The following is a 16,591-nucleotide window of genomic DNA, read 5'->3' as shown; positions in this document are numbered from 1 at the left end:
AGTTCATTATGACTTTGATTAGGACCATTAGCATTTTGTTCAAAGAAAACATGAAAAAGGGATAGAGAGGTTGAGATTCCTAAAATTTTTATTATGGAACTCATTCAATAATAAAATCATTTGGACATTGTGGTGAAGATGTTTTTTCTTAGTTCGGATGCAGATTTTATTTTTTTAATGAGAAATATTGAAGGGGTCTTGTCCTACAGGAAGCAGTGTGGTTCCTCTCTAACATCACGGCAGGAAATCAGCAGCAGGTTCAGGCAGTAATTGACGCCAATCTTGTCCCAATGATAATACACCTTTTGGATAAGGTAAGAAAATCATCTTGTTGTATCTGAGTAAGAGTAAAGGGTTTAAATTTAACAAATTAAATTTAACCTATGTGGCTCGATTGGAGTATTGCTGTGCACCGAAGAGTCATGGGTTCCACCCTGGTAGAAGCACATACCCAGGTTGCATGTTTAATACCCAGTTGGAATGCATGCGGGAGACAGCTGATCGATGCTTCTCTCTTTCTCTCCCTCTTCTCTCTTCACTGTCTCTGTGTCTGTCTGTCTGTCTCTCTCTCTTTTTTCATCCTTCTCTCTAAAATCAATTTTTTAAAAAACTAAAAAAATTTTTAAAAACTAAATTATGTGAATGTATGCTTTTCTGTTTATTTAAGTAGAACCTATACAGTTGGCATGAATACTATCACAAAGTGGTATTAATATTAAAACTCAAACCCAGCAGTTTTTATATACAAGAAACATTTCTTTTTAGGAACCCTTGATCTTTTTATATCATTCTTTTACTAAAATTACTATTATCCTTGGATTTGTTAAACATTCATATTATTACTACTGATTATACATGCTTACTGTATTGTGCTAAGCACTTTACATATATTACCTCATTTAATACCATTGCTATATGAGGTTAAGAATTATCCCATTTGACAGATGAAGAAACTATGGTATAGACCAATAAATTGCCCAAGATCTAACTGTAAGTAAATGTACAATTTAATCATATGTTTGTATCATACCTCATGTTTACATTAACATTTGAGAAAGAGACCATTTAAAATGTCACAATCAGCCCTAACCTGATGGCCCAGTGGATAGAGCGTCGGCCTGCGGACTCAAGGGTCCCAGGTTCGATTCCGGTCAAGGGCATGTGCCTTGGTTGCGGGCGCGTCCCCAGTGGGGGGCGTGCAGGAGGCAGCTGATCGATGTTCCTCTCTCATCGATGTTTCTAACTCTCTATCCCTCTCTCTTCCTCTCTGTAAAAAATCAATAAAAATATATTTTTTAAAAAAAGAAATTATGGATATTTTTGTCCATTATAGTTCTTGCTGGCACTCAGGTTCCCTGACCAATAGGAACCTCTTAAATTTGGTGTCTGGTTTTTGTTTTGTTTTTGTTTTGTTTTTTTACATCACCTTATAGTTTTTGAGAGCTTCTTTTTAGGTATGACATGATTCCCAGGCATATCCTGTATATTTTCTGACCTAGACCTTGAAAGAACTATTTCTGCAGGATGTCCTGGTTCCTTTTTGTAGAGAATTGTATTTCAGGATCATAGTTCAGATACTAAAGATGATCATTGCTACTGTACAAGGTTGTCTTTGTTTCTAGGCCTGAGTGAACAAAAGAGGTGATAATGTATTTTTTAGAAAGTGAAAAATATATTGTAATGTTGTGAACATGAACATTTATAAAAAACAAATCATGAATGAAAGGAAGCTATTGGATATTGCTGTCTATTTAAGATAATATTGTTTTATTTTCACTTCTTTGTTTTTATATTCTCATCTTTATTCTGCAAATCTTCCTGAAAAGATTGAGGATATATGAGATATAAAATCTATCAAAATAAAACCACACTGCCATAACAACATGAATATTCCATTTTTAAAATATTGGTTTTGGTTATATAAAGCATTCATGTGGTTTCCAAGTAAAAAATACATACCTTTTGTTTTAGTTAAAAGGGCTAACCTACATTTCTGTCCATTTCTCCTTATTCTCTCCCTTCCTTTACAGATAATAGTTTTTGTTTTTGGTTTATATCTTCATTGTTTCTTCTTTAAATATAAGCAAATGCCTATGTACATGCTCATTTTCCTACCTGCCGGGGGTCTTAATCCAGCATCTAGAAGGGTTCAGGAATCTGGAGAAGGCGCTGTGTAGAAATTAATAAAGAGTCCTGAGACGAAACATAATTTTGAAAGGCATTTTGGAGATCTAGAGGAGACTTAGCTAAAGGGACCAAATTCTCTTGTCTCTCTGGACCCCTTGCTTTTTATTAACACAAATTGTCCTAAGGCAAGGTAGATAATACACATCAAAGGCCAAGGTTTAGTATATAGAATCCATTGTCAGATTGCAGGAACTGCCTAAGGCTGTTCAGGTGTTTGGCCAGTAGGAGGCAATAACATGTAGATTGAAATGCCCTCAGCTGTCTAGCAGCAAGCAATCATTTATGCATCCTTTTCATAAGGGTTTGGGGAAATGCCCTCAGCCATTCCAGATGATTCAGCCCTGCTGACATGATGGAATTAGCTGCCGGCACCTACTGTTCCTTTTTTTCTTCTTGCATTGCTTTTTAAAAAATACTTCTTTTTGAAATATTATCCTGGAGATCACTCCCATTACATGAGCTTTCTTATTCTTTTTTCTTATTTTTGTTGTAGCTATATAGTACTCCACTGTATATATGGATGTGCTATAATGTATTCAACTTATTTTATTTTTGAGATGTTCCTTGTGTTTTGCTATTAAGTAGTACTTTAAAAAGTAGTTTGTAAATTTGTGTGTGTGTGTGTGTGTGTGTTGCACTCCTACTAACAGATATTTGGAGTTAATCAATCTAATAAGGGTAGATATCCCACTGCAGTTTTAATTTTCATTTCCTCTTATTTATATATATTTTTCTTAATACATCATAAGCATTCTTCCAGGTTGCTAGCCTTCTTAAAATTTAATAACTGGTTATTATTTCATTCAGTAGATTTACTATAATTAATTATTCCCCTGTTGTTGAGAATTTGAGTTGCTTTTACTTTTTTTTTTATATATATATTTTTATTGATTTCCGAGAGGAAGGGAGAGGGATAGAGAGAGAGACACATCAATGATGAGAGAATCATTGATCGGCTGCCTTCTGCATGCCCCCTACTGGGGATCCAGCCCACAACCCAGGCATGTGCCCTTGACCGGCATCGAACCCAAGACCCTTCAGTCCACAGGCCAACACACTAGCCACTGAACCAAACTGGCTAGGGCTGCTTTTACTTTTTAACTGTTATGTGCTGCTAAAACAATATATAGATAGATACATAATATTACCTTGTTTTAAATTATTTTCTTGGTAAATTATTAAAAGTGAGATTACTAACTCACATGACAAATAATTTTTAACTATATTTTCCAATTTATATTTGAAAGGAAATATATGATAGTAATGTTTTCACCATAATCTTATAATGGTGGGCATTATAATTTCTAAAACTTATATGTTTAAAATGATACTTTCTTTTAACTTGACATTTCTTTGATTAAATTGTACATTTTTCTGAGGTTTTTTTTTTTACCATTTTATTTTATCCTTGACTTTATTTAATCTGATATTATTGAACAATAATACATATCAAGTCATAACAAGTCTCCATGTATTTAGGGTAAATTGGATTCTAAGGCGTATTTTAATAAGTAAAATTATGTGTCTATAGAAAGGCTAGCAGTAAACCTGGGGAAATATTTAGCAGTTGAAAAATCAGATAAATCTGTTAAGTTCGCTAAATTATAGTCATATTCTACATTGGGGTGTGGTGTGGAAGGATTGAGCAAAAAGAGAAAAAAACTCATGAACACGAATAACAGTGTGGTGATGGGTGGGGGTGTGTATTAGAGGAAGGTATAGGGGGGATAAATCGTGATGGGCGGAGACTTGACTTGGAGTAGTGAACACAATACAGTGTACACATGATATGTTGTGGAATTGTGCATCTGAAACCTGTATAATTTAGTTAACTAGTATTACCCCAATAAATTCATAAAAAGGTGGGGAAAAGAAAACTCATTTCAGAAAACGTTTTTTCCATTTTACTTTGTATTGCATTTTGTATCCTTTGCTTTGCTTTTGCAGGGGGATTTTGGCACTCAGAAAGAAGCTGCTTGGGCCATAAGTAACTTAACAATTAGTGGAAGGAAAGATCAGGTAAGTTCAGCTCTTATTTATTTCTTAGTGGATAGACTGTCGGCCTGCAGACTGAAGAGTCCCGGGTTCGATTCTGGTCAAGGGCATGTACTTCGGTTGCAGGCTCCGCCCAGGCCCAGGCCCAGGTCAGGGCTCGTGCAGGAGGCAACCAATCTGTGTTTTTCTCACACCGATGTTTCTGTCTCTCCCTCTCCCTTCCACTCTTTGTAAAAATCAATGGAAAAATATCCTCAGTGAGGATTAACAAAAAAAAAAATCATAATTTAAAATAGTAGAAAGATAACAGACATTCTGTGATAGGTGTGTGTGTGTGACCTTGGCTTCCTTTAGTTATAATTCATAGATGAGAAGTGTTCTCTTTCCAACTTCTTGGCCTACAATTTCTACTTCTTTCTAATTTACAGTAAGATCGAAGCACTTATAGTCAGGGTTGGGTTGGTGTTTTTTGTTTGTTGTGGAGTTTTTTGGCTCTTTAACAGTATTAAGCCAGATAACTTTTTAGGTGAATTGGGCAGAATGAAACTGCCTCACAGATTCTAACAAATGAACAAAAATTTACAGCATCTAAATACTCAACCAAAAAAGGCTGGGAGTACAAACTAGAGTGAGGAATGTGTGAATGAGTGAAGTCCTTAGGGCATAAAATTTAGAAAGGCATGCGCTCTGATTGTGCAGGTGTCACAGCTTAACATTGTGCCAAGTGGCAAAAAAAATGGGTTTTAAAGGTCCCAGATATGTTTCATAGATAATTTTAAAAGGGTAAATTTGGAGCTGATAAGCAATAAACTGATAATTACCACAAATAAGCTATAGACTAATGGTGAGCAGTGAATCCACTTAAATAGGAATATAGAGCAGAAGATAAAAAATTCATGTAGCCTAGCTGGTGTGGCTCAGTGGTTGAACTTCGACCTATGAATCAGGAGGTCACAGTTCTGTCCCTGGTCAGGGCACATGCCTGGGTTGTGGGCTTGTCCCCAATAGGGGGCATGCAAGAGGCTAGCTCTCTCCTCCCTTCCTCTCTGAAATCAATATAAAAAATTTTTAATTTAAAAATGCATGTAAATAATAGCTAACTATATAGAAATGATAGAAAAGTATTATGAAAATATTACAGAACCAATAGAATAGTGAATAGAAGGTGGCCACGGATATGAGAATGCCAAATGCAACAGTAAAGAGCCAATGGATGCTCTCATGTTGAACAGTTGTAGTTCTTTAAAAAATATTCAGCCTCTTAACTAATATTTTAATTTCTTCATCTTAAAGGGGAAAGGATCTTTGAAAAAAGTGTTCCTTATGGCAAAGACATGTTTCATATGAAGTTGAGTGATTCATTCACTTTCAGTTAATTTATTTTCTAAGTTTAAGAAAAATAAACTTACTATATAAAAAAGAAAAGGGCCGAAACCGGTTTGGCTCAGTGGATGGAGCGTCGGCCTGCGGACTCAAGGGTCCCAGGTTCGATTCCAGTCAAGGGCATGTACCTTGGTTGCGGGCACATCCCCAGTAGGGGGTGTGTAAGAGGCAGCTGATCGATGTTTCTCTCTCATCGATGTTTCTAACTCTCTATCCCTCTCTCATCCTCTCTGTAAAAAATCAATAAAATATATAAAAAAAAGAAAAAGAAAAGGAAGTTTGATTAATGTAGTCTAACAACATGTGAGAGATGAGGTCATACTCAAAATTTGACTTCAGTGAGATAATAAGGTACACAAAGTTCAGTTATGCTTAATATATCATGGTGTCTTTATTCTTCAGGTGGCCTGCCTAATTCAACAAAATGTTATTCCACCTTTTTGCAACTTGCTGACTGTAAAAGATGCACAAGTTGTGCAAGTAGTGCTTGATGGACTAAGTAATATATTAAAAATGGCTGAAGATGAGGCAGAAACCATAGCCAATCTTATAGAAGAATGTGGAGGTAAGTTTACTATAAGCTATTATTACACATTCTAATATTCTTTTTGTAACTATTTTCTGACTAATAAAGTACTCCTGTGTTTTTCTGTCTTAGATAATTAATAACAGAATAAAGTAAATACGTTAAATATGTTCTATATGTATAGTCCTGCTCAGCTTCTTGCATATTCTTAGGTAACTGAATTGCTGCCATATATTGGACAGGCATTGTACTAAGGTACTTGGAAGACAGTGGTAAACAAGACACAGTTTTTGCCCTCAAAGCATGTAGTCTAGTATGGAGATAAGTATAAACTGATTTAATGTGCTAATTACCCTAATAGAAATGTACAACAAAATGAAATACCTAATTCATCCTGGAAGAAGCAGGAAGTCACACCTGAGCTGGATTTTGAGAGATGAATAAGGATTAATAAAGTAAAAAGGGATGAAAGGTGTTCCAGGCAGAAATAACACCATGAGCAAAGTCTGAGGTGAGAAATAGCATTCAGCAAATTATAAGTAGTTCAGTGTTGCTGAATCACAAAGTATGGGGTAGGAACTGCCAAAAGATGAAGCCGAGACATGGCAAATAAGCAGGCCCCTATAATCTTATAAGCTTTTGTAGCACACTAGATACTTTATTCTAATTCGGTAGGGCAGTAGTTCCCAAATCTGGCTGTGTATCAGCCACCTGGAATGTAAATAGCACATTTTAGCTTTCAACTCTTAGAATTAACAAGTACACAAAACATGGAAGTTTCAAATGTGGCTGTGAAACAAAGTGTAAATGTTAACCTGGATAAGCATAAAAGTAAAGGTATTTCTGACAGAAGTTGAGAAGTAAATGAAGAAAGGTGATAATAACAGAACTACTTCAACTTAGTAAAGGAGTGCAGAGGCTTGAAAATTACTAAGAGGTTAGTATTTTTAAAGTGACAAATAGAATAACGAAAATAATGCATAACTATCAAGTTAGGAACAGAAAATGGGAAATAGTGTTAGGGGACTAATTGGAAAGTAAATACCAGAAAAATTAAAAATGGGCATAGTAGGAAAGTATTAGTAATTAGGCCATAACAAATGATGGCCCAGTAAGTGATTATAGAGACAAAGGGGAATTCGCATAATTCAAGAAATGGAGGCTTTTAGGCTTTTAAGATTTGATTGTAGAGTATTGAGGGAAAGAGAACTTAGGCTTTCTCTTAGATTTCAAACTGTTATCACCAAGTAATACATTAGAACTAACAGTTTAAATGAGTAAAGGCAAATAACAAGTTGTGTTTTGGACAGTTCAAGTTTTAGGTAACTGTGAAATGTCCTGGTGGAATTATATCATGCCGGCATTTAAATTTTATGAATGTGAAGCTCAATAGATTTACAGATCCTCAGCTTATATTAGTAGCCAAATTTTTTAATGGGAGGGCCTCATAAGGAAAATGTAGAATGGAAAATGAGCCCAAAACAACTATCACCATTTAAGAAAATACAGGAAGAACAGTCGTGAAAGGGCAATTTCATTATTTTTCAGAGACCTTGAAATTACTACTCCTAAAAAGCAAAACAAGACCTAATTTGCATACCAACAGGTTAAGTTTATGTATTTTTAATGTTTCTACCTATGATTTAACAAACTCACTAATGTTTACAGGGCAAATTCCATTTTTACCCGAAATACTATGGTTGATCTTATTATAATTAACAGATGTCTTAACATTTATTTATTAATTACCAGTATAGTGAATTTTTTTCATATATACTCGCTAGAAAAACTTGGCAGATGCTAGAAAGTGGAATGAATCTGCTTTTAACAAAAGCAATTTTACATGTTATTGCTCCATATAAACATTGTGATTATATAATATTCTTCTGAATAGGTAGATGTCCCATTGCTTAATCATTTATATGCATTTAAACACTCAGGTTGTTAATTTTTTAAGTAAACATGCTATATCTTTGTGCATAAAATCTTTTTATTTTTTAAGATTCACCCTTAGAATAGGTTCCCAAAAATTGTAGATTTGCAATTCAATAATTGGATATGTGGTTCAAGATTATTGTAACTTTTTTTGTCAGTACTTTTTAGGTATTACTCTATTTTACTTTATAAAATCTTTTGCAGGACTGGAGAAAATTGAACAACTGCAAAATCATGAAAATGAAGACATCTACAAATTGGCCTATGAGATCATTGATCAGTTCTTCTCTACAGATGATGTATTTAATAACTTTATAGTTTTCTTAATATAAGTCTACATGAAATAATATATTAAGCTAGGACATGCATGTATATACTTAAGGGAAATGGAATTAAAATAGGTATATGACGGTAATATCACTTGTTTCAGAAACATAATTATTTCAATATTTCAAAGTCCCTCAGGGCATTAAAAAGTAGTACTAGATCTGATAGCAGAAAAGTTAGGTATATTTTATTGACACTGAACAAGACAAGCTTTATTTTTCACTTGATGTCTTTGTAGTTCTCATATTTTATATTTTAATAGCATAATATGTTTATAAACAAAACAGTGATAGTAGATGTCCTGTAATAAATTCTTCATGACAATAATTAGTTAATCCACTTTTGACTATATTCTCACTGTTACTTTTAGTTGATGACCCAAAACAAATATGAAGATAGGTAGATAAATTGAAAACAATAAATCATCAAAAAAGATGTTTCCATATAATGTGAAGTATAATATACAAAAGTATCTTATGTGGTAATGGAAATTAAAGTATTAACTTAATTTTTAGTATTGCCGTTTTGGAAAAGTAAGCCTAAATTAAAAGCAATTGTTCCTTAGAAAATTATAATAGTTAGATACCACCACCAGTGAATTTCTTGAATGATTTTCTCAACATTTTAATGAATTAGTCTTATACACAAACTTTTTCACATTATCAAAAGAGTAGAATATTATTAAACTTTTTTAAAAATCCTCACCCAAGGATATTTTTTATTGATCTGAGAGAGAGAAACATCGATCGGTTTCCTCCCATATGCATCCAGACCAGGGATCGAACCCACAACCAAGTATGTGACCTGATTGGGAATCATACCTGCAACCTTTTGGTGACGATGCTCCAACCAACTTAGCCACCCAACCAGAGCTAAACATTTTAATAAGCATGTATTACTCAAACACAACCTGACAGAGACAAAACCAGTCATGTGCCATATAACAGTCAAGAATGGACCATGCAAATGATGGTGTTCCATAAGATTATAATGATGGAGCTGAAAACTTCCTATTGCCTAGTGATGTCATGGACATCACAGTGTCATACCCCAGTGATTACTCATGTGAAGCTAGTGTAGCAAAAACCTACTCTGCTGCCAGTCATACAGAAGTTTATCATTACAATGACAGTGATAGACAATATGTACCATCTAGGTTTGTGTAAGTACACTCTAACAATGCATTTCTCAGAACGTATCTCCATCGTTAATGCAGCTCATGACTACTAGAAAAGAAAGTTGTGGATTCTACTTATAGGTGATTAAACCATTTAGATATCAAGTCCTTTAGATGATCAAGTCCTATTTAGAATATAATGCCAGTTTAAGTAAATCAGAAATAAAATCCAGAAAAAGCATATTCTTTTAAGGGTAGCTTTTATCACATGTCTTTAAAGTTGGATTTTTGGAAGTCCTAATTTGCAAGTAGATATACACAAGGCCTTTATGATTTTTAATACCTCAACATGCAGTTTTTGTTATTCTCTTACATTGTGAAGATAATTCAGGGGGTGTGCACATTTATAGGAACTTCACTATAGACTCATAATTTTGTGGTATTTTATAAAAGAAGCTTTAGATATAAAGCATATAGAACATTATTTATCAGTTAATAGCTATTATTTTACTATTTTAAGCCCAAATGTCATTTGTCTCCCAGCTGGAGTGGTTCAGTTGGTTAGAGCTTTATCCTGTGCACCAAAAGGTTGACGGTTTGATTCCTGGTCAGGACACACACCTGGGTTACGGGTTTGATCCCCAGTCGGAGTGCATACAGAAAGCAACTGATCAATGTTTCTCATCTCTCCCTCTCTCTCTTTTCTCTTCTCCCTCTCTCCCTCTCCCTTCCTCTCTCTAAGCAGGTGAGGATTAAAAACAAAAGAAAAAAAATTAACCAGAGATTATACCTATTTTAAAACTGGTGGCATTAATTCTTTAATGTCATCTTATCTATTTGCCTAGGTACAAGGGAAATTATAGTGAGTATCCTCTCAGTTTAAAATGTATGACCATCTCCAATTTATTACTTTATTTCATTCTTTTAGAAGATATCCATCTTGCATATTCTCAAGTTTCTTCTCATTTTGACATCCTTAAGAAAAAGTCTTTACAAAATGTTTCAGCTTTCTAAAAGGGATGGTAGGATAATGTTGACACATTATCTCTCTCATACTTTTTAAAGGGAAATGGGAATATTACTATAGTGCTATTTATATATACTTTTAAACTAATTATCTTTTTTGTTCTTTTTTCTCTTAGATTGATGAAGATGCTAGCCTTGTTCCAGAGGCAATACAAGGTGGAACATTTGGTTTCAATTCATCTGCCAATGTACCAACAGAAGGGTTCCAGTTTTAGAAAGATGCTGTGGAAGTTAGGTACAATGCAGCACTGAGATATATATATATATATACATATATATAAAAAGGTTTGATCCATCAAGCTTGGCTCATGGGATCTACTGCTGCATTAAATCGGGAAAGAAAATGTGAAGATTTCATTTGGAATCACAGAAAATGCCCAAATGAGGTCAAGATGGCGAGTGGGTGCGAGTGAGAATGAGTGGCAAAGTGTAATGAAACCTTTACATGAATGCTTATTTAGGTTGATCAAAGTGAAAAGGGCTACAGGTCACAGATCTTCAGTGCCTGAGAAGAAACATTCAACGTTGACTTACTCTACATCAATTGAGGGAGAGTGCAGTACTGTCATCTTCAAGCCTTGTAAGCATAAAAGAGAATAGGATGCCCATTTAAGTCAAAGGAAAATGAGCCCAGGCCTTGCTATGAAGCAGTGTGTGAATGGACAGTGTTGAGTGAATGTCTGGCTCAATGAGAGAGCCAGGTTCATCTTTCAAATCTAGGGCTCTTCACTCATGAAGCAGACTCCTAGTCCTGGAGTGACTGTGTATGAGAGTGTGGTTGTGGTGCTGTATGTGAACGCATGCAAGCTTGATTCGCCTTCAGGGGGCTGATAACAAACCTAGTAAATCATCAAAATGAGATCAGAAGTGTTAATGTACACTGGACATGAAAACAAAGACCGGTTTAGCAGCAGACATTGGTTTACTCTGCAGCCTGTGTTTTCTATTTCCCCTTTCCTTCTCCCCACCCCCTCCTTTTTTTTTTTCTTTTTTTTAGTTTTTTGTTGTTTTGTTTTTTGTTTTTTTAGTTTTGTTTTTTGTTTTGGGGGATTTTTTTTCTTTTGTTTTTTTTTCTTTTGTTTTTTTTTTTTAGTTTACCTAGTATGGCTTTTTAGTTGCTTCTCAAGTCAGAAAACTTTTCAGGAAGGTTTCCCTGTGCATTTGCACCAGATGAATGTTTGATGCTATGAAAAGCTTTCCATATCATCAGAACTAATTTGTGTAGATTTTTGCATGGAAAAAAAATCAAATTTCCCTCAAAATAGAATGTGTTGCAGTACACATGTTGCCATAATAGTATAAACAGTAAAATGTGCTTTAAAAAGCCATCCTTTTCATTTTCAGAGATAACATAAAGATCTTTGCATGAGGTAAATCTACAACATAGTTTATTTTTAGATTTTGTTAAGTCCTGTAAAGAAGAAGAAAAAAGTTTCAGTTGTAGTAGAATACCGTGCTGTGTTTAAATGTTATTTGTTTTCAAACTTTGTTTTCTATGAAAATGATATGGAAACTTCTAAAATCGAATTTGGTGCATATGTACTGCTGAATAAAGACTGATGAAGAGGTTTGAATAGATGTACAAATCAAGTAATGGTTTGAACACCTTTAATAATATGCCTAATCTGTTCAATTGTTTTAGAATCTTTTTATCTTAGATGTAGGCAGCCATGAACAATCTATTTTGAGCCACTTTAGGGAGAAAACTTTGTATTTTTAAGACTTGCATAAGAGTTATGCAAGTGGTTTTTATAAATTGGAATAATACCTCAGTTTTGAGGTTATGCACACTAAATTAAATGTGACATAAATTAATTTGTACAAAAAGAACTCTTTATAAGGTGGCTCATTGTAGGAAATCCTGTGCCTTCCCCTTTGAGCACAAGTGTTGCATGAACAACAGTTTGCTATAAGAAACATACCAGATTAGCCACCATTAGCATCTATATCTACTTTGTGTTTAAGAATCAACTGGTAAATCTGAAACACTGTAGAATGGATAAAAATTATTTTGTGATCATAACTCTTTGTTGAACTAGAGTATTTTTGCAGCATTCCTTGTCATCAGAAACATGGTTAAAGTTTAAAACTAGAAGCAGCAGAAAACTAGCTTGTAAAATTTATCCAAGTAGAGTGCAGGCTAGGCTGTGTTGGGGAAATAAACATTAAACTTAAGCAATGTTTTACATGGGGTGTGTGTTGTTTGCTGTGTGGATTTTTTTATACACATTAATGTAAAGTTAGAGTATAACTCAATGTATTGTATTAGCTTGTCTTTCTAAATAAGCTTTTGACCTAGAACCAACATAACAGAACATATTTCTTCAGTTCTGTAATTTCAATATAAACATTAATATTTTAATCCACTGAATTTGTTCAGATAACACCATCTGTACTTCTTCTTTCTCCCTATCAAAATCAAAGTTTTGACCTTTCTTCATTCTTCCAGCAAAATCAACTGAGAGACTTGAGCTATATTTTAAGTATTACTGTAACTTCAACATACAGTTCTTAATGATAGATTGCGTATAAGGCATGGTTTTTATAGAAGGCTCAAGTTATCACAAGGTGAACATAACAATACATGATTCATGTTTCTTAGCAATAAAAAATTTTGTTCAAAGTAAGCTGATGAGGTTATAGTAGGCCAAATGATTTTATAGAATAGTTATCCTTTATATATACACTAGAGGCCTGATGCACGAAATTCGTGCAAGAGTAGGCCTTCCTTCCCCCATCTGCCAGCACCGGCTTCCCTCGCAGCCCTGGCTTTGCCTGGAAGGTTGTCCAGAAGGACGTCCAGTCTAATTAGCATATTACGCTTTTATTATTATAGCTACTAATTGTAGGTGATAGTAACATCTCTGAGTACAAGGGCTACCTGATGGTCTAAATATTTCCTTTCTACCCATGGTCCATGGTCTCATACAGGACCTTGATATTCTAATACAGGGGTGGGGAACCGTTTGGATATTTATAACATCATTTGGGGGCCATACAAAGTTATCAACTTAAAAATTACCCCGCTATATTTGGTCAAACTTTTAATTAACTCACCCCTAATGCCTTGGTAGGGCCAGACCAATGATTTCAAGGGCCTATATGGCCCTGGGGCTGGTCGTTCCCCACCCCTGTTCTAATAGAATTCTAGGAAGGACTTTCCATGTGTGAAATTTGTTTCAGCACAGCTAACCATTCACCACAGCCAGTGATGTAGGAAACATTCATTTTTAACAGAACATTATTTGTGATGAGGGGGGAAATGAAATAAGCCTTTAGTAAGATAATTGTTCTTGGCTTCTCATGTTTAAAATGCATTTTTGGAGTATTGAGCTCTTTCAAGTGCTATAAAAATATGAATGTCAGTATGAGAGTAGCTGTGGTCTAAATATATTTTTATTTAAAGTTTTTTTTTTCCTTTCTATTGTGTGTCATGATGGATTTAGTACTTTTCACATTACTCTGAACCAAACCCAGAGTATTCCTATAATTGAAGTTCATGACTATTAAAAATATACCTGAATGATTTTTTAATATTTAGTTTCAGCTTACCTTAGTAACTGAAATTTACAGATTTATTTTTTGTTTTTTTGTAAAGTGACTGGGTTTATTGTAATATAATTTAATTTCTAGAACCCTATTTGGGTTCTCCATGGCCTCAGTTTCCTCAGGAAGAGAAATTAAGCTAAGCTTTGGCTTTAAGAAATTACGTCTTTTCTGTTGCTGTATAACAGATTACCGCGAACTTAGAGTTTAAGACAACATATTTATTATTGCACAGTTTCTGTGGGTCGAGTCCAGGTACACCTCAGGCTCTCACAGGCTACAGTCAAGGTTTCATCTGAAGCTGGTCCGCTTCCATACTTCTGTTGCAGAATCCATTTCCTTGCAGCTCTAGAACTCATGGCTGCTTGCTTCAAGGCCTGCAGGAGAAATCTCTGATTTCGGAGAAAGTCCTAAGCCTGCTCTTAAATGATTCACATGATTAAGTCAGGCCCACCAGAAGTGAACTCCCTTTTCATTAACTCGAAATTGAACTGATTAGTACCTTGATTACACCTGCAAAATCCCCCTTTGCCTGTGCTGTAGCTTTATCACAGGGTGATATACATTACATTCACAGATCCTGCCCACACTTGAGGGAAGGGGATTAAAAAGATCATGTACATCAGGAAACCTTGGGAGTCATCTTAAGAGTTCCGCCAACCACAAGGTAATAACAGTATTTAGATCTGGAGCAATTTAGAAAGTGATCAGCTAATGATAAGTTTATCTTTAGGTCAAGGTCACCTGTGCGAATCTTATAATATTGGACCCGCTCCTACCCCTTCCGCCTCCATGCATATATGTACAGTTTTAGAGGATCTGTTGGGGTCCATGAATTTCAGAGCATGGATGAACGATCTGTACCAACCTCCCCTTCAGATGAGAGGTGATTAATTACTAAGGGTCAGATAAGACCCAGATCTCAACTCCCGTACCATTGGAAGCTGTGCTTCCAGGTATTGATCTAAAATTCACTTAAGCTTGTGAACCAATACAAACAATGTTTACACAGCTTTTTCAACTATATTTTGAGGAATAGCTAATTATAGAAACGTGTTTCAGAGTTTTGATAATACAAGCATACCTCAGATATTTCAGGGTTTGACTCCAGACCACCACAATAAAGCGAGTAACTTTGTTTCCCAGTGCATATAAAAGCTATGTTTTACACTATACTATAGTCTATTAAGTGTACAATAGTGTTGCCTAGAAAAACAATGTACATGTTTTAATTTTAAAATATTTTATTGCTAGGAAATGCTAACCATCCTCTGAACCTCCAGTAAGTCATAATCTTTTTGCTGGTGGAGGGTCTTACCTTCAATTTGTAAAAAAACAGCAACATGTGCAGTAAAACCAAGCGCAATAAAACGAGGTATGCCTGTATTTCTTTTTGAGTTTTCAAAATCGAGTCTTCCATCATAGATAAATAGCTAAGTTGGCCTATTTATAGTGAACAATAAATACTCCAACTTAGCTTGAATCAAAAGCAATTACCATTGTTAATTTCTTAGATTTGATGGATTATTTACTTCAGTATAAAAATTTGATGGATTATTTACTTGAGTATAAAAATTTAATTAGAGTCCATTGTCAACTATTTTGATGGTTGGTGTATCTGATGTATTTTTTTACTCTTCCCCCCCACCCAAGGAGTGAGGATATTTTTTCCATTGATTTTTAGGGAGGGGGAAAGGGAGAGTCATCGATCGTTGCCTCCCAAACACACCTCTATAGTATGTGCCTGGAATTGAACCCGAGACCCTCTGGTGCATAGGCTGATGTTCACGCTCCAACCACTGAGCAACACCGGCCAGGGCCTTACTGTCGTCTTGATTATTTTACTCATTGGCAGAATTCATTAAATACAAGCCAATAATTTAATATGACTAGGAGGGAAAATTTTTCCCAGACATTTGTTCCAACATTTTCAAGCACTACTAGCAGATCCATGCCTAACAACTTGATATTTTGAACATTTAGAGCTAAAATAATTTTTTGGTTAAACACATTAACAAAATATATGCTTTTAAAAAGTACAATAAAAATAATAAAAGTTACACATAGATGTCTTTAAATCAAATCAAGGTGTATATTGATATTGTAATCTAAATCCCTAAGTTAAACGAAGATGGCATTCCAGTGTGATCAGAAGCAACAGGGGACTGTATTGCCAACTAGCACGTCAATAATGTGCAAGGAAGGTAAATTAAATATTTTCCCCTAGCAGTTCTATTAATTTTTAATATGCTTTTAAATTCGGGCCCTTTAGGTGACAAATTTGGGTCAGGATGTCCATTTCAAGCTCTGCTGTTTATAAAATTGATTTGACAGCTGCTGCTTTGTTCCCTATCTCCATGAATGTCCACTCCCCTCTAAAGTTCTTTAAAATGGTTCTTGCATCCTTTCACTTCCATTTTTATTCCTTAGTCAAACCATCATCTCTTTTCTTGAACCATTACAAAAGTGTGAAAATGGTCTCCCTCAGCCACTCTGCCCCGCTTCCAATCTGATCTCTGCATTGAAAACAGAATGAGGTATCTAAAAAT

The 16,591-nt window shown here is 34.8% G+C and overlaps 1 protein-coding gene across 6 annotated transcripts in view; it reads left to right on the top strand.

Moving 5' to 3' along the window:
- Nucleotides 1-16,591, top strand: part of KPNA4 (karyopherin subunit alpha 4) — a 74,105-nt gene that overhangs the window by 30,058 nt on the left and 27,456 nt on the right. For 4 of the 6 annotated variants that reach the window (XR_008555519.1, XM_054713689.1, XM_054713687.1 and 1 more), the window contains exons 13-17: nt 210-314; nt 4,135-4,206; nt 5,968-6,130; nt 8,231-8,325; nt 10,613-10,731. Coding sequence is in view for 5 of the 6 variants with exons in the window: in XM_054713689.1 (XP_054569664.1) it covers nt 210-314; nt 4,135-4,206; nt 5,968-6,130; nt 8,231-8,325; nt 10,613-10,711 (534 nt within the window). In the remaining variant the exon portion in view is untranslated. Of the gene's footprint in view, nt 1-209; nt 315-4,134; nt 4,207-5,967; nt 6,131-8,230; nt 8,326-10,612; nt 10,792-16,591 lie in introns of those variants that run through there. The other 2 variants (XM_008142246.3, XM_054713690.1) reach the window with 2 other exon arrangements.

This window comes from Eptesicus fuscus, chromosome 3 (genome assembly GCF_027574615.1).
Source record: "Eptesicus fuscus isolate TK198812 chromosome 3, DD_ASM_mEF_20220401, whole genome shotgun sequence".
Lineage (NCBI taxonomy): Eukaryota > Metazoa > Chordata > Mammalia > Chiroptera > Vespertilionidae > Eptesicus > Eptesicus fuscus.
Note: the sequence above shows the minus strand (reverse complement) of the source record. Positions and strands in the feature narration are given on the sequence as shown.